The sequence below is a fragment of the Pipra filicauda genome, unplaced genomic scaffold, assembly GCF_003945595.2.
Source record: "Pipra filicauda isolate LSUMZ 115617 unplaced genomic scaffold, ASM394559v2 scaffold233_size1220752_pilon, whole genome shotgun sequence".
Classification (NCBI taxonomy): Eukaryota; Metazoa; Chordata; class Aves; order Passeriformes; family Pipridae; genus Pipra; species Pipra filicauda.
Window position 1 is genome coordinate 665,585 of NW_024104347.1, and position 17,829 is coordinate 683,413.

General features: G+C 44.1%; 2 protein-coding genes across 2 annotated transcripts in view; one reads left to right on the plus strand and one right to left on the minus strand.

Moving 5' to 3' along the window:
- Nucleotides 1-1,238: 1,238 nt before the first annotated feature.
- Nucleotides 1,239-12,809, minus strand: SFRP4 (secreted frizzled related protein 4). Its single transcript, XM_027729085.2, has 6 exons — nt 11,862-12,809; nt 11,635-11,715; nt 11,478-11,543; nt 8,651-8,849; nt 5,400-5,463; nt 1,239-2,438 (listed from the first exon to the last, which is right to left on the minus strand). Exons 1-6 carry the CDS (start codon nt 12,301-12,303, stop codon nt 2,250-2,252), a joined length of 1,041 nt encoding a protein of 346 aa, XP_027584886.1. The 5' UTR covers nt 12,304-12,809; the 3' UTR covers nt 1,239-2,249.
- A 1,184-nt stretch (nt 12,810-13,993) lies between these two features.
- Nucleotides 13,994-17,829, plus strand: part of EPDR1 (ependymin related 1) — a 31,161-nt gene continuing 27,325 nt past the window's right edge. Inside the window, exon 1 of the mRNA XM_027729065.2 lies at nt 13,994-14,271. Coding sequence (XP_027584866.1) covers nt 14,009-14,271 — 263 coding nt within the window. The 5' untranslated portion in view covers nt 13,994-14,008. The remainder of the gene's footprint in view (nt 14,272-17,829) is intronic.

A 17,829-nucleotide genomic window follows, 5' to 3' on the forward strand; every position in this document is an offset into this window, starting at 1 on the left:
TATCATGACTTTGGTATTTGTTATTTCAACATCTCATTGATAGGACTGTTGTTTGTTCTTTAATAGCTAACCATATACATATTTACTGGGGTACTTGAAATTGGAATCAATAGATAATCAAAGCTTAAGAACTCCTGCTACACAGTACATAAAACTATTCTAGAAGCTTTCCAATCATACTGAACTTTTAGATCCTGCTAACTTAAAGTCAGTATTTCCAAACTTACCTAAATTAGTCACCTGCAGTGAAATTCTGTCTCCTTTGATTTCCATTTCAGTTTTTCCATGTCATTGTACAGGATTAAGATTTTTCCTATAGTCTGTATTTAGGCACCTAAATTTGTGGTCTGTTTTTTTAAACATGTCAAACACACCCAATTCCCACTAAAGTCAACTGATGGTATATATGCTCAGCATTCCTGGCAGCTGGAATGAATTTTGGATCTAATTCTGCAGGTGTTGCATGGAGATAAATTTCTGCACCTGCCCAGAATTGGTGGTAAGGCCACATTCAAATGCTGACCTTTGCATATTTTAACCCACTGCTCAAAGCTCAACCAATGACCATGTAGGTTGTTTTTCCCCCCCTGAACTGACCTATATCCTATTATTCCATTTTTATGTATGCCTCTTTGTTTTAAGCATTCTAGCTTGGCATCTATGTCTCCAGCTTGTGCTAGTATATATCAAGTATATAATTGCTGCCACCAAAATCACTCCTGCATATTCAGCCTTGAATTTCATGCATGTAAACTTCATTGCAATTCTTGTAATAACAAAGATCAACATACTGACACGACAAATTGTATCTCCTTATGTTAATCTACACAGAACTCTTTTTTTTTCTGAGGTAGACCCTTTGTTTTATAAACACCAGGATTGGCAAGTCTAACCCTTAGTTTTCCTGTAGGAATTCTTGAAGGTCTTTCAGATTTCTACCATGAGCTCTTCTGATCTTAATGTAGGTGATCTTACGTGTTAAATGAAATTGAAATCAGAATGTGTTATCTATGCTGCCTCATCCAAGTACACCTTGGAAGAACAGCATAAATACCATCTTGGAGTTATGTTGATTAGGTTTATATCCCCTTTCTGTTCTAATACTTCATACAGCAAATGTTAAGTCAGTAAACTTACTGCATAAATAAAAGCATCTGCCTTTTCTGTCGACCTTTTCAGAGTAAATGTTACTTTCTGATCAGCAAAACCGCAGAGAGAGAGTTGCTTTGAGAAGTTCATTAGTAGTGACAAGGGCTATTTATTTATTTATTTATTTGGTATCAGAGAAAGATTAGAAATATGGTGTCAAGTGATAAAAAATTATCCACATGATTACTGAGCCACATGAAGTCTTATCTTCTCCTTCATACTGTATAGTACCTGTCAGTTATGTTTAGGATAAAGCTTCTATTCCAGTTTTCATAACAAGGCTATATTACAGCAAAAGTAAATTTTACTTTTAAGACTTCTACAGATCTGCTTCACTTTAATCTGTCCTTTCAAAAAATATTGATTTTTCAATTAGATGCTTAAATATATTTGAAATTAGAACAACAGAAGCCAGCCTGAAGTGCCATAAAAAATTAAATGTGTGCTTTCAATGCATTTTTCCTACACAAACCCACAAGATCAAATACTAACACTGTAAGCATATTTTCATCACACACATAAAAATAATCACATAATGCATACCCACATGTTTAATGGTAAACTATGCTTTTGAACACTCTGAACAAGGGCCATGATTCCAAAAAGTGGATAGATTCAGCTCCAGTAGTTGCTCACTGAGATGTCTGCCAGAAGTTACCATCCCACTGCTGTTCCTCAGCCGCTGTGTCTGGTGAGCTAACTCACAGACTAACTCACTAACTATTACACCTACTGAGGAGAGATGCTCCATGCAGCTCTCCAACTTTTGGCAGGGAAGCAGAGCAGTCAACTGCCACAAGGAGTCAAAAGCTCTGACAGCCAAGGCTAGCTCTATCTAGAATTGCAAATCAGAGCCCAAAGATAAAGCTCAGTCAGCTGGAATATGCCTACCTCATATTAGTGCAAACCTATGCTCTATGGCTTACAGTGACTTGAAAGGAGAAGCAAACCTCTTAACAGTAAAGTGCAGCAAAAAGGTCTATGTAGAAAGTGACATGATTTTTTAAGTCAATGAGTTCCAGATTAATAAAACATGCTGACCAAGCCAGATTGCGACCCTTGTCGTGCAGGGAAAGTCTTTCCTTTTGGAAATGTCACTCTCATACTTTTTTAGGGTTGATTTCTTTCTGGCCATGTCTTATTTTAGTGGCCTTTTTGGGGCCACTGATCAGTGGGCTGGTATTCTTGGTTGATGGTTTCAGGGCTCCAGTCTGACCACTGCGTCCTGAATTCTGGTTCTTACTGCGGGCAGTTCGCCGCTTTTGCTCTTGCAGTCTCTGCTCCCATCTCTGTAGAAATGCAGAACGCAAAGAGGATGAGTTAGGGAAGGACATAACCATAAATAATTATGAGTTAATGCTATCCCAAACCACTGATACTAGTGCTGCTTTTAACAGTTTTGTGCTCTATACTGCAAGGTTGTTGACGTCAACATGTTGTGATTATTTGCAAGGGGAACATGATGCATGTTCTTGGGTGGAGGGAATTTCCATGACACCAATGGATGGAAATAACAACTGCTCGTCTTGTGTGCATGCTGCAAGTGCCTTTTCAGAAATCCATGGGAAGTGGCACCATGCCATCAAAATGCCAGGATCAGCACACTGGAACTCCTTGGCAAGTCCCTTCCTCACTGTCTTACTGAATGTGCTACTTGATTTTTCCTCAGAAAAGTCTGCAGAAATCAAATTATCTTTTCACAATATATATCTAAGCAGACAGCTACAAGGGAAGGTGGTACTTATCTTCTGGTTCTGCTTTTCCGAGGTGGGGAGAGGATGTGGCATGAACAAGCTTATGTTACGGACAAGTATTGGAAATGACCACTGAAATCACAATGTTCAGAGCTGTAATGACATAGTTGTGAATAATGCATCTGCAGCTTTATTCAGCAGCATCCCTGAGAAATTTTGAAAAGCAATTAGATCAATGAGCCCACCAAAGAGAAGAGCTGTCAGATTTTCAAAACCCAACAGTGCAGTGGTTAGAAAACAGGTTTTTATGTTGGGTTTAAGTGGTTAGGTCTCCAAAATGTAGAGGGATCCACAACACCACAGCAGAGATTTCAGTCTTTCACCTCTAAGAACAGAAATACCTATTTTAAGGAAAACAAGGCAAACAATAGAAACTCCTAAGGACAGGGGGTTTACCCAAGTGATCAGAGCAAGAGAATTGCTCTCCAGCTTCCCAGTTTAGTATCTCTGCACTGACCCTGTTGCAACTCAGACTCTTGTCCTCACTAGAGAAGAGACCAGTCATGTTGTGGTTATGTTAACAGCTGTCTTCTGTGGTTCACAGACAGCTCAAAACATCCATTTCAAGCGGTAACTTGAGGCAAAAGTCGGATGAAAGTCTTCACAGATGAATGATGGACATTAAAATGAAGACACTATGATACCAAGCTCCATACTCACTTTGTGTAGTCATGGTCATTTTATGCATCTTTATAAAAAAGAACTATCAGCAGTCATTTGTTTAGTTGTGTCCCACTCAAATATGTTTAAATGAGGATTCAGTTTATGAAACTATTTATATCAGAGGAAATGACATGTGCTTTGAGAACTAATTTGTTTAGCAGTCATGCATCTATTTGACAGTCTGAAAATGAATGCCCAAAGATCTTTCAAGGTACAATTAAAAATGACAAAACAGTGTAAGGAGACAAATAAAACACACTGTGCACCAGTAACAGGGTAAAGACAGCTAAGGGATTTAAAGAGTCTGAGCCATATATCAATATTCTTCTGAATCCCACATGGTATCCTCTGCAATTGCCATGCATTTATTTTTTAAAGATTTAAAGCATGTTTTCATTTCAACACATAGGTGTCATATAAGTAAGTGAAAATGGCATGATATAAGCATCAAAAACAATTCCCTGCAAGAAGCTGGTCTGTAATCTAAAAGGTTCTACTTAAATATTCCTACATCATTTGCCAATCAACTTATAACTAAAATAAACATACACGTGTCCTCAATGCTCTGAAACCTTTTCTGAATTCCAGAAATAACTTTCTTCCATCTCTAAAAATGGGAGGAAGAGTCAGACATTCTCTTTCCATTATAAAGACGAATTTACAAGTAAGGAGCGATATGAAGTGATATCCTGAAGCCCCAAAAAGCAGGGACATCTGCTGCACCTGCCACCCAGGTCTCTATAGAATAGACTTTTCCTTCCAGTGTTCCCTGATACCAGAGAGAGAGAGATAATGCCCAATAGAATCATAGAATAGAATCATAGAATCAATTGGGTTGGAAAAGACCTCTGAGATCATCGAGTCCAACCCTTGGTCCAAATCCAGTCCATTTACTAGATCATGGCACTCAGTGCCCCGTCCAATCTGCGTTTAAAAATCTACAGGGATGGTGAATCCACCACCTCTCTGGGCAGCCCATTCCAATGCCTGATTACTCTCTCTGTAAAGAATTTTCTCCTGATATCCAACTTTAATTTCCCCTGGCGGAGCTTAAGCCCGTGCCCCCTTGTCCTATTGCTGAGTGCCTGAGAGAAGAGACCAACCCCCACCTGGCTGGAACTTCCCTTCAGGTAGTTATAGACGGTGATGAGGTCACCTCTGAGCCTCCTCTTCTCCCGGCTAAACAACCCCAGCTCCCTCAGCCTCTCCCCATAGGACTTATGCTCCAGTCCCTTCACCAGCCTTGTTGCTCTTCTCTGGACCCGCTCCAGCACCTCAATATCCTTTCTGAACTGAGGGGCCCAGAACTGAACACAATACTCAAGGTGTGGCCTCACCAACGCAGAGTACAATACTTTCAATTGGCCTTTAGTAGGGAGTACCTGGTGAGAAGTCTCTATCTCCAGCCTGCAATCTTTAATACACCAAAGGTCATTAATCCAGTGCAGTGAATTTCAACTTCCTTTCTTACCTAATGTGGACTATATACTCATCTGCATATCACCTATCTGACAACTACCACCTTAGCAATGATATGAAAGAAATTCCTGGAGTCATTATTGTAATAAACCAGAGTTCACATAAAGATCATCCAACCAGATAAAATAAAAAATAAAATAGAAAAATATTTTAGATACCCTAAAATGCAAGACTAAAATTTTCAAATTTTCAGTTATGTAATTATGAGGTCTGGAAATATTCAAGTGAAAATAATAATAACCAGATGTGTTATGGATATCTGAAAGTCATAAAAGTTAATCAATGCTGAAGTAAAACAAAGCTGTTTAACTTTCCATCAAGAACATCAACATTGTTTTCTTTGCTTGTATTTACCTTAAATCTTCTGTTTAGTTGATCCTTCCATTTTTCAACTAGACATCCATCAAGAAGCATTAACCTGAAAATTAAGAAATAAACACAAGTTACAGGTATTTCTGATTTTGATTCCTGAGATGCCATTCCAGATGATTTAACACAGATTGAGGTTGAAATGCACCCACAGATACTGGTACGGAGAATTTCTATGTAGGGATGATAGGTAGAAAAAGAGTTTTCTCCATCCCTAAATGCTTTCTAATGGATTTCTACGTGTTTATAGTGATACTCCCAACATTCTATTCTAAACTCTGTAAAACCAGAAAATAGTGTTCAAAATAAATCAGACTTTACAGCCAAAACTGCAGTGCACAGCTAGTACTGAGAAACATTTAGGGCCCTTTGTGCTCACCTGCAGCTATCCTGCAGGGGAAAATTGTCCTGTTGATCGCTGTTAACAGAAAGTGATGGGTTGGGTAACATCCCATGACACTACTGAAATATATATATACATATATTTTCACTTATGACTGCTATGTGTTTCTCTGTGTGTTTGTGTGAAGAGTAGATTAAACTACTGTATTTTACTTCTGAATTAAAAAAAAAAAAGAGGCTGGTTCACATGCACCAGTTAATACAGTTCAGCTGAAAAATGGTAACATAATTGTCCGATCACTTACAATCATATCCATTTCTACCTACAAATACATGAGGATGGCATTATGTGTTTCCAACAGTAAATGCTTAATGAGTGCTTTAAAGAGAATTTGGAAGAGGTATGGGTAGTGATACTTGCCTACCAATGAAATCTGGGTAGCTATTGTATGAAAACATTGAGTCTAGGTGTTATGAAATGAACAAAATAGTTTCTTCTAAAGCAGTCTGATGCCATACCTTCTAAGTACCAACCTAGAAACAAGTTTTGGTTTGGCTTGGATTGGTTGTTTATTTGTTTGATATACCAGGCCTTAATATGCCCTAATATAAATTCCGTTAAAATTCTGGAAGGTTTTACTTAGACGTCAGTGTTGGCTGGACACATCTAACTATCACTACAAATGCACACAATTTCACACAGCACTTTGCTGGCTGGAGAAGTTTACACAGTGTAGCAGGGCCTGACCTCCAGTTCCCATGAATAGTCTTGCTGCTCCTGGCAGTTCAAACACAGCACAAAATGCTGCCTCTCAGAGTCGTTAGCCACGGTGCATCCACTTTGACCAAACATAAAAGGCCTAACATGACTGCAAGCCATGGAGAATCAAGATCAACATGATATACATTTCCTTTGCTTTCCGAGGAGATATTAGAGGACTAACAGATAGGATTGAAGCTAAAGCCACATTGTAATAAATGAAACCACAACATGGTGTACATTTGATGCAGCTTCTGTTCAGGTCAGATTATTGAGTGAAACCTTAACACTATTGACAGGTGTTTTGCCATTGACTTCAGCGGAGATACAGCTTCCACCCATTTTGCTTCTGTCATTTTAAAAAACTGCTGTAACTCAAAACCTTCTGTTTGCATGCCGCTGAGTTCAACAGGAAGCACATCCAATAGTTTATGTTTCTTTTTCAAATCCATTTTAGTACACTATATGAAATTAAAAACCTCCATGACCTTTAAAAACAGTCACAAGATATTTAGTAAATCGTGTGTTTTTCCATAGTAATGGAGATGCAGGTTGTGATCTTTGACTTTTGAAATCTCCCTTTACTGACAGCCTCCAGAGAATCCTCTCCAACAAAGCTCTGCAGCCCAGAGCTTCTCCATCACAGTCTAGGTCATGGTCCTTCTACGTGACTCAGAGCTTGTATCCCTAAAATGGCTAGCACAAGTAAAAGGTTCTAGCTTAATCTTTGTTAAATACAGCAAAGTGCTGTGCAATAATAAAATGCTGTGCTTGTTAGCTCACCAAAAAAAAAAAAGGTTAAAGTAATAAGATATCAGACAGCAACTTTTAGAAATACCTGGAAAATGCTTTTGAAATATCAACATAAAACTAATTACAAATATGGATATGCCACATAATGTCCTGTGTGTAGATGTTCTGTGGTCCTTACAAGTGTGTGTGGTCCATCAACATTAACATCACCGTATGCAAAACCAGCCTGCACATTTTGCAGCCAGCCTTGCCTCTGACCCACAGCACACAGGCCTACACAGTACCTACCACACCACAACCTGTCCTGCTTGCATCTGCTACTACTGGTACACTTGGGGTGCTAACAGGGATGGGATGTCCCCTTCTGCCTCAAGGAACCAGAGAGAAAAAAGAGCTGTGATTCATCAGTCCTTGCCCTCCAGACTAGCATGCTGGATTTCCTTCCATGCCTGGGGCTAGGCTGACTGCCAGATGAAAGGTCTAGTAACGTTAGTTTTGTTTTGTTTTTTATTTTAGTCATACAGCAGGACTGGCAAGCTGCTCTGAGAGTATTTGCTTTTCATCTGCCATCTGGGAGCTGGAGCTCCAGTGGCTGCAGCTTTGGCTGGTCCCAGTACAGCTGTGGGATCACAGAATCACAGAACATGATGAATTAAAGGGACCCAAGAGGATCATCAAGTCCAGCTCCTGGCCCTGCACAGGACCTTCCCCAAGAGTCACATCATGTGTCTGAGAGTATCATCCAAATGCTTCTTGAACTCTGTCAGACTTGGTGCTGTGACCGCTGCCCTGGAGAGTCTCTTCCAGCACCCAACCACCCTCTGGGTGGTTTCTGATGGCATTGGTCCAAAGAATGGACAGGCCAGTGGAGAAGGCCTGGCTCTGACTCCCGCAGCTCTGTGGCAATCAGATGTATATCATCTCCTGTCCACTCCCCTGGGGTCGGTGAAGCAGAACTATGCCTTCCATGTGGTTCTTCCAACACAGACCATCATCTATAGCCACCATTAGGCTTGTAGCACATGAAACAGCTCATACCAATGAAAAGTGGTCCTGGAAAAACGCTCCTAAAGAGCTAGAGATACCTAAACTGCTGCATGATGCATTAAGCAAAATGCTGTCAGCACCTAATGCCACTAGATATTATGCTCCATGTGTGAGCCAAGTTTTGTAAGCACATTTGTGGCACAGAGCTGAAACTCATGAAGGGGAAAAAGTCAATTGCGAAGGTAATCAAAACACGTACGTGTATGTATGAGTTATCCTAAGAAAAACTATCAGCAAAACATGCTTATGATGAGGAAGGAAACCTTGCTCATCCTCCTTCCAATCTCTCATAGCCAACTATAACACTTTCCTACACCACATCTCCACGGCTCACCTTGAGCGCCACTCATAGCACATGATGAGAACATCCTGCTTCGGTTGAAGAGGTGGACATTGGCAGGAGGAATTTGTAAGAAGAGGCACTTGGGACAGAGGAATTGGTGTTGAAGATTTAAGTATGTCTTTGACTTCAACCACAGTTGTTATCTCATTGCAGTTCCCTCTTTCTACACTTTTTACTTTAGCGTGAATGACTGAAAACAGAAAACAGATGCATGAGAACAATAAACGGTCTTAGAAATTTAAACACATCTCAAAATAAAATAAAACATATTAAATTGAAAGCTGTTGTTCCTGTTGTGAAACTAGAACTACTACTTCGTGTGTGGGCACGAGCAGTGGCTTAGAATAACAGAGGCCTGATCCTGATTTAATTTTCAGTAGGACTGCTGACAACTGTGAAATTAAACATGTGCTTAAATCTTTGCCAGACCAGGCCAAGCGATCTCGCCTGGAATCACACACATGAACAGCTCCTTCAACTCAGACTTGAACAACCCTTTGAATACATCAGACCCACCCTATAGCCACATCTGGTTATTTCCGATTAATAATGAATAATTTACCTCACAGACAGTTATCATGAATTCGGTCTTTTCAACAACAAAATCATTTCCCTGCAGATGGCAATCAGTAACCATAGTCTTTTCTTAAATACAAGAAAGAAGGGAAGGTTTGAAACAAGTCATCAAAAAAGTAAGAGGCTTAGGATTGTGACAATTTACTCAATCTATACTTTTTTTTCATCTTTTGCCTTTGGATTATCCATCAGTAGTGAGATCCTCATATAAACCAGATACTGAAACAGCTTCTTCTGACTCTGAATACAGAATCATTTATATTTTTACCTTTCATTGAGGAAAACTCCATGTTTGGATGAATGTAAGGTGAAACTGTGTAGATTGCTCTGAGATGATCCCTGGCAGTACCCACCACGGCAACATTTCATCCCTTCTCTCTTGTGAGAAATATCAGATTAGAAAATTGAAGTGCAATTTTTACATGAAGGACATTGTCTCCAGGAAAGGTCAAAACCAAGGTCCTAATATCCAAAAATTCATCAGTGAAAGAAGCATAAGAATTGTAGGGACCACAGTGTGGTCAGCCTGCATCAATGCTGCCCCTGCCAGCCACCAGGTCAAAAGCCTTCAAATGAACTTCATAAAATTTGTAATAAACTTCACATATAGAAAACAGGAGACCAGCATTTTTAATGTGGTCTGGGGTCTTGTGCTACTTTTATCAGGACATGTATAACACACGCAAAACACACGAGAAATACAAGTTTTGGAGATTCACAATCCCTTTTGAAGTTTGATTGGAAACCAAGTTCTGACTAGCTAGAAATACAATTTGTCAGGATGTATTATTTTAAAGGATTTGAGAAAAAAACCCGATTTTCAACTTGTTCAGTGTTGTCTTGTCTCTCAATTAATTTTCCATATAAACAAGTCTATTTATTTCAGAGGAGGCTGAATAAAAATTTATCTCTCAAAAACAAAATCTTGATTTCACATATTCAATGGAATTAAATTTTGGACCCCAATCTATAGGCTTTATTCAAGGAACACTCCCACTGAAGGTACTGAAATCAGAATGTATATGACTAACACTTGACTTTCATTTTCAAACAGTCATTTTATATCACTGCTTTTTCATATATTTCAGACAACTGCCGAAGTTCATTGTCCCACCTAAACATATTCCTATGTACTGAGACAGATCAAGGAATTATATAAAAAGAATATGTCATATAAATGCACCAAAATGCTATAACAAAAAAACCAAAAAAACTGTACAACTACCCAAGTTAGATATTTAGTTTGATTTTTCCCACCAAACTGGGGTTTGGACTTTTTTTCCATTCTAACAAAGCAAATAACTACAAACTTACTTTCATTTGATATCAAATAAATAGGAATTGAATGGTTATAATAACTCTACTGCAGAAGTGAATATGCCTCAAAGAAAAAACTGCCACCTGAGGAAAAGCCCATAAAGTGCAAAATACAATACTGCATATTAAAATCATAGTTAATAGGGGTTTTCTGTTGACATTATGGGTGATTAATCTGGCATTTATCTAATCTTAAATAGAGTTCTTCCTGACTCACACTATCAGAAAACCAAAGGGGGGGCAGAGTCAAGGGGGAAGAGGGGTAAATACTTATTTGTATGGCCAATATGTCATGCAACATATAATAAAACTATCAGTCAACTCCTTGGTTGGATGGTGCAAATTGTCACTGAATTCACTTAATCTCTAACAATTCTGCACCAGACAGAGCTCTGGCTAGTAAGTAAAAGCATATATGAATTTTAAAAACTTTTTATTTTGCTACAGTTTTATTCATATTTTGTTCATTTATTTTACATGTTTTATTTAGGTGGCAAATATCTGTTTATTCTACCTGCTGGATGAAAACAGGAGCTGGCCAAACAGCAAGTGCTCATATTAGACGCAACTGCGCTTACTAGAGTGACCTTCACAGTAGCAAGCACTCTTTCTGCAGAACAACCTGTTGATGTCAGTGCACATTACCAATGCTTCACTGCTTTTATCAGAAACACGCCATCACCTGCACAATTACTACTGCTGCCTGCACGTGGTGTGTGTTATAGGTGGGCTTTGGAAGAGGACAGCTAGTTGTCCCCCGGCAAAAACCCACTTGAAAAGGCTGTGGAGGAGTGGTCTACTTGTGCCACGCTTGCTGGATGGGCCATGGTGTGGGTGAAGCATCCACAAGGAGCTGCCTGGCTTGCAGGGGACACAAAGAGGGTGTGGGATAGGCAAAATGAAGCATTTTCCCCCATGCACTTACTGTAGCTGTAGTTCTTGGCCAGGTAGTTTGACAGCGTAGGCTTTGTCTTTTTGCACCTGCACCGCTCTTCAAAGGAAGAGAAGGGAAAATGGTTGAGGGGTGTCAGAGGGAGCCTGTCTCCGGGGAGGGGGAGGTGGGGGGGTCGCCCAAGGCTCACCCTGGCTACGGCTCCTGCAGTCGGGCTCCAGGGGTCTGTCCGGCAGCATCATGCCCTGCGTGAAGTCCGTCCACTTCACATCTGCAAACAGAGGTGCGTCAGGGAATGAAAACTGGCAGGAAAGGCTCCGGGACTGAGGCGTAGGGGTCCCGCAGCCACACACACACACACACACACACTGCGGGGGTACAGGGGGTCTGCCCTCCCGCTGCTCCCAGGGTGCTCACCCTCCGGCAGGTCGGTGACTATGGCCTCTGGGGAGATGCAGACACCGCGGTCGTAGACGGGGAGATCGTCGCAAGCCAGGCTCTCGGGCCAGCTGTGGTTGTAGCGGCGCATGATGGGCTCGCAGCCGTCGCGGGCGCGCTGGCAGACGGAGCGGCACGGCTTGATGGGGTCGTAGAGGAACTCCAGGGTGCAGATGGGGGCGTACATGGCGCAGAGGAAGAAGGGCAGGACCGGGCTGCAGCCAGTGGCCACCAGTTCCTCGTACTGTTCGATGGCGAGGACGGCGTTTTCCTGGGTGCTGTGGTGGAGGTGATTGGGCATGCGGGTGATGTTCCAGGGCATGGAGCGGCACATGGGGATGCGCACCGCCTCGCACGGCGCGCCCTGCGCCCGCGGGCTCACCCGCAGCCACAGGGACACTGCCACCAAGGCGCGCAGCATCCTTCTCCTCTTCCTCCTCCTCCTCCTCCTCCTTGTCCCTCTCCGCCGCCGCACGCCGCCGCCCCGCGGGTCCCGGCGGCCGAAGGGCGCGGAGCGGCGCTGTCTCCCGGTGCCCGGCTGCAGTCAAGTCGCGGGAGCCGCCGCGCCGACAGCCATGGACATCGCGGGACCGCATTTATACCGGTGGCACGAGTGACGTGGGGCCGATCGCGCTCCCTTGGCAGCCCCGCTCCTCCGGGGGGGGTGTGCGTGTGCGTGTGCGTTTTGCTGTGCAGGCACGGTGACATCACCTCCACCCCGTTTAATCCCCCGGCGACATCACTGCGTCTCTCGGCCGCGGCTCCAGCTCCGTTTCAGTTTTCATCTGTGTCATAAATTTCTTCAGGTGGAAGGAGGGGCGGAGGGGACGGAAACCCAAACCACACGGTTCTGCCGCGGGGCTCTGCGCTCCGGAGCGGGGAGAGGGAAAGCGACGGTAGCGACCTCAGCTCCCTCCCGCGGGGCTGAACTTTACGCCGCCTTTTCTCAAGGGAGAAGAAACTTTTTTGCGGGCTTGAGGAAGCTCGGCGGCTGTTCCCGGCGCCTCCAGGAAATTGTAGAGTTCCCTCTGTGAACTCGGCACAGGCGGGGAAAGGAGTGAAGCGGACGGGCGGACAGACGGGGTAGTAGCTCCTTGCCCGGTTTGCTCGGGACAGGGGAAGAGGCTGCGGTCGAGCCGGGAGCTGGCGGCGGGGCCGGGGCACCGCGGGGCCCTCAGCCCCGCGCTCCGCTCCCCCCGCCTCTGTCCCCCACCAATCGCATCTGCACTCGAGTGGAAGAAGGGGTTTCAGGCTTTTCCCAAGCGGTTTTTAATTTTTTTTTCTTAGTACTCCACGGCCACGCGCCCCCGATGCAGCGCAGTGGCGTGCCCGCGCGGGGGCATGGGGCTACCTCCCACCCCACGGAAAGACCTACAGGCCCTTTCTTCACTTGTGGGGAAATGCTGCTACTCAGTCTTTGAGGGTCCTGCCGAGAAAACAAGATTAACTCCATGCCAGATTATCGCAGTGGCCTGGGAGCGCCCCAGCACAGCTCAGAGGTAGTAGCTCCCGGGCCTGTCCCGGCCAAGTACAGCGGTGCTACCGGTGTTCCCCCTTGCAGACGCAACAGAGCTACAGAGATGGAGCATCTGTGGAGCACAGGCTTCCCCCTCCCTTTGGGGGCGAGGAAAGCGCATCCAGAGCGGGCAGGAAACAACAGCTGATAAACCTGAGAGGGCAGTGGGAGGTGAAGGAATGCATGTGCTTTGCGACACTGGCTGCCCGTGCGGAGCCATTGAAATTCCCCCGTTGAAGACAACATTAAAGCAGTTTGACCCAGCAGGTCCCACTTGTTCGTGTATCCCCTCCCTCCCCAAGCCCGCACAGAATGCCCGGTGCTTGGGCCTCGCAGCTGCCCCTCTGGGCACCCCACAGTGGGCATAGCCAGGGTGCGCAGACCCTCCCGGGTGCGGGGAGGGAGGCGTGGGCGGGCGAGGGTCCGGGTAGCCCGTCTCCTGTCGCCCTGCTGCCTCCTGCGCTTGTACACGGCAGCTGGCGCAGCAGCCTCCCGTCTCCTCCGAGGTGATGCGGGTTTGGAGGCGGGCCGCCCCCGCCCCCCCCGGCAGAGCCTGCCCGCCCGCCTGCGCGCCGTGCGGGGCGGCCGAGTGCGGAGCGGAGCGCGGAGCATGGCGCGGGCGGCGGGCGGGCGGCAGCTGCGGCCGGGGCCGCTGCCGCTGCTGCTGCTGCTGCTGGGCGTCCTCCTGCTGCGGGGTGGCGCGGCGGCGGCGGCGGGGGCCAAGCCGTGCCAGGCGCCGCGGCAGTGGGAAGGGCGCACCGTGTTCTACGAGCACGGCTCGGGCCGCAACACGCGGGCCGCCGTCTCCTACGATGGCCCCAACCAGCGCCTCCGCATCCTGGAGGAGAAGAAGGCGCTCATCCCCTGCAAGAAGTAGGTGGCGGCGCCGGGACCTTGCGGCCGGGCCGGGCCGAGGCGGCCCGGCTGGGCGGGGATGGTCGGCACAGAGCCCGGAGGCGGCTCCCGGGGGTGTGGGGTGATGTGGAGCCGGGAGGGAGGGGATCTCCCTGGGTCCCCAGCGTTGCGGGCGGCACCTCCCCTGCGTGAGACGGGGGAGCACGGGGAATGCCGGAGGGAAGGCACCTGCGTACTGGGAATAACTGGTGGTAGAAAATCTGTCATCAACATGACTTAAATCCGTCCTCTGTACATCTGTACATAAAGAGATTTATGATCAAGTGTCAGCTTTTTACCTTCAGAGATATTCCCCCCTCCCAGCTATTTTGTCTTTTAAGTGCAAAACCAAAAATGAAGCCCAAAATGTGAAGTATAACGCATATCAGGAGGTAGAATGAAGAGATTATACTCAAACGTGAATAATGTCATGGGAGGAGGGGAAAGATTCTAGCTCAGTAACTTGCTAACATTTTACAAGTTTTCTGGACGCTCTTGGTCCTTGAGTGCCAAGGTGTCAGGATGCATCTGCTATCTGTGATACAGTGTATTCATTCACACCACACAGCCCTGCAGGACCTCATTGTTCTTCATTTATACAGGATGTATCTATTAAGACCACAAGTAATCCCCCCAAATCCCTGTGTCATTGTGCATTTCTTGTTTTGCTGATGAACAAGCGTAGAAAAAAGCTAACTGAAGAAGAGCCTCTTTTTTTCCTCCTCAACCTACCAAGCTCAGGTTGGGTAGAAGAAATAATCAGACCAGAGAGGCCTTCCTGAGTGAGACATTTCTGCCTACTGAGGGTCAATGACTTTCAGACAACATGTCAAGACATGCCTGCCAGTGTGAGAGTAGCCAGTCTGCCTGTACCTCCGCCTCTCCCACCTACAAATTATTCAAATAATAGTCCAAAAGTTCCGGGGATGTGTAAGCCAAAGTAAAGATGGGCCTACAAATGCTGTATCATCCAAACTAAATGATCTCTGCTGTTGAAAGATCAATATTCTTTTTTGCTGCTGCCTTTTTTTCCTGACAATCAGTTTCTTACCAACATCACATAGTAATTGTTTTAGCCTTTTCAAATGTTCTTCTGTGATCCTTTCTTTACAAATCCCCTGTCACTCTTAAAACTGTTTTATATGCTTCATTTTCAAGCTAATCTTTCCCTCATCAGTTTTTTTATCACTGTTTTCATATAGGAACCATATGAAGAATGTTAAAAACAACATGCAGATGTTTGCTGGTGTTCTGCTAAAATATGGCGTAGAGTCTGACACTGGCCAAGGGGTGCTCATGGTCCCCTTCTTCTACAAGTCCTAGGTTGACCTTCGTGTTTGACAAGCATGAAACTGAGCTACAAAGTCCAATGCAAGTCGTTTCTAGAATCTAAATTGTACTGAATTAATTTCTTCAAGCTTTTATTTGAAAATTTTATTTTAAGATTGAATAATTATTCTACATTTTCTACTCTGGGCCAGATTTTATTTCTTGCCAAGATCTTACCTTTTTGCATTTTTGATAAATATTTGCTCTGGATTCAGTTTTTTTCTGGGCTGATAGGACTAGAAAGAGGCAGAGTGCAGTAAGATGCACTTGAAGCATTCCTCTGTTGTTTTTTCCTGTATTAGTTTTTTGTTGTAGACAGTTTCTGACCTCAGGGATCCCCAGTGTTTCCATGCTGACTGTGTTTTCTGCCATCCAAAACAGGAGAGGGGTTTTGTTATGTGTGCAGCTAGTGTCTGCTCGGGGCATGACCCTTCCCAGGGCTTCCATTGAAGCCAACTGAAAGTCTGCCATTGATTTCAGTGTGTGTTGGATTGGGTCTGGAATTGTGATCACATCTTTGTTTCACTGTAGACACAATGAGTCATAAACTGAAGCCTTCAGAAGTTAGAGACACAGAGATGTATCCTGTCTTGAATAATAACCTCTCCCCCACTCTGCTTTGACCTTGACAAAAACAGGGGTTATTACACTGAGGTATAGACTACAAAATCAACAAGAAAAATAATCCTGGTCTCTAAGGAAATCTTGGTTTAAATTCTCACATTTTGCTTCTATCACATGCAACTTTTGTGCAGCAGTCAGGGTTGGCCAACAACCACATTTTTCTACAAAGCATTTTCTGAAGATTGTGAATGTGAGCATTAATCGGACGCAGCCCTGTTTGAGTTATTGACTGAGGTTAATCGGGGACACAAAGATTTGCCTGTGTGGAATGGCTTGTAGGCTCGTAACTGCAGGAAAATATGAAACTTTCAGTTTTTATTGTAGATATATGTTTCAAATTCATGTCATTTGCTATGTGACGTTTTCATACCTACATCAACCCAGTAAAACATACCTACATCAACCTCAGAAAAGTATCCATAAGGTAAACATCCAAGTGTTGCTTCATTAACATCACTTCTTTGCTCGTTAGTCATTGAAGAGCACCCGAGGTGCAGTGACCACATTGGCTCCCCATTGTCCAGGTGCAGTGTACCACCTGCCACCTGAGCACACACCTCATTTGCCAGATGACAAAGCAGAGCCAGTTCATTAAAGAGGTCTTTGATGGTAGTTTCAGCCAGTTTGTCAAGTGGGTGTTTCTTTGGATCATACAGTTGGCTGCTGATACTCTGGCTTAGAGTGTAAAAACTTCCAGTAGTGATCCTAGGCTGAGCTTTTTAGAGGAAACTTGTTCCAGTTGGAGTAATTACTAAACTTTCTTTTTCACTTCTTTTACAGACCCAGCCTTATCTACACTCTGCTTCTTATGTTTTCTCCAGTGTGCCTTACTCTGCTGCTTTTTTCCCCTTCAGGATCAAATTTTTGAGAATAGACAAGGAGGGCAGGGACAGTGTTATGGTTTTGTGTAGTGTTCAGCTGATAGCAGGAGAGGAAAAAAGAAAACAGACCAGTTTTCATTGAGTAGTTTGCACCATTTCCTGTTTGGAAGTGGTCGTGCCAGTAGGGTTACTGTATAACGTGAAAGGAGAACACTTGAAACAGTTCCCTAGAGCTCTTGAGAGAAAGATGCATTCATGTTATCTGTTAAACACAGGATGTGTTTTTTAATCCTTTATTGCCTATTACATGGAGTTACTTCCTTTTGTGCTCTCTGGATATTAAACCTTCTTCACTCTTGTTCAATCCTCTGTTGGCCACCAACTCAGGACACTTCACAAAATAGGTAATAGTCATCAGCACGATTTGCTGTTGGGGCAAAAGTGTTTCTTTTTAAGGTAGCTTCTAATGTTTTAGATTTGAATATGACATCACTGCAAACTGGTGAAAAATCCTGGCTCAAAAAGGTCTAAACAAAAAATCCTACTGACTGCATTATGGCCAGAACTTCATGTCATCCATCACCTTTATTTTCTTGGAGAAACAGAGCAAGAGGTGTGGTGAAGCCACTCAACAGGTGTTAATGCTCAGTTATAAAGAAAGAAAAACATGAATTGAGGAGCAGAGCAGAAGTAATGTAGATGGTGTTTGAGGGCTGGAGTGTTACTTATCACATGCTGTATTCACAGTTTCACACTTATCTTC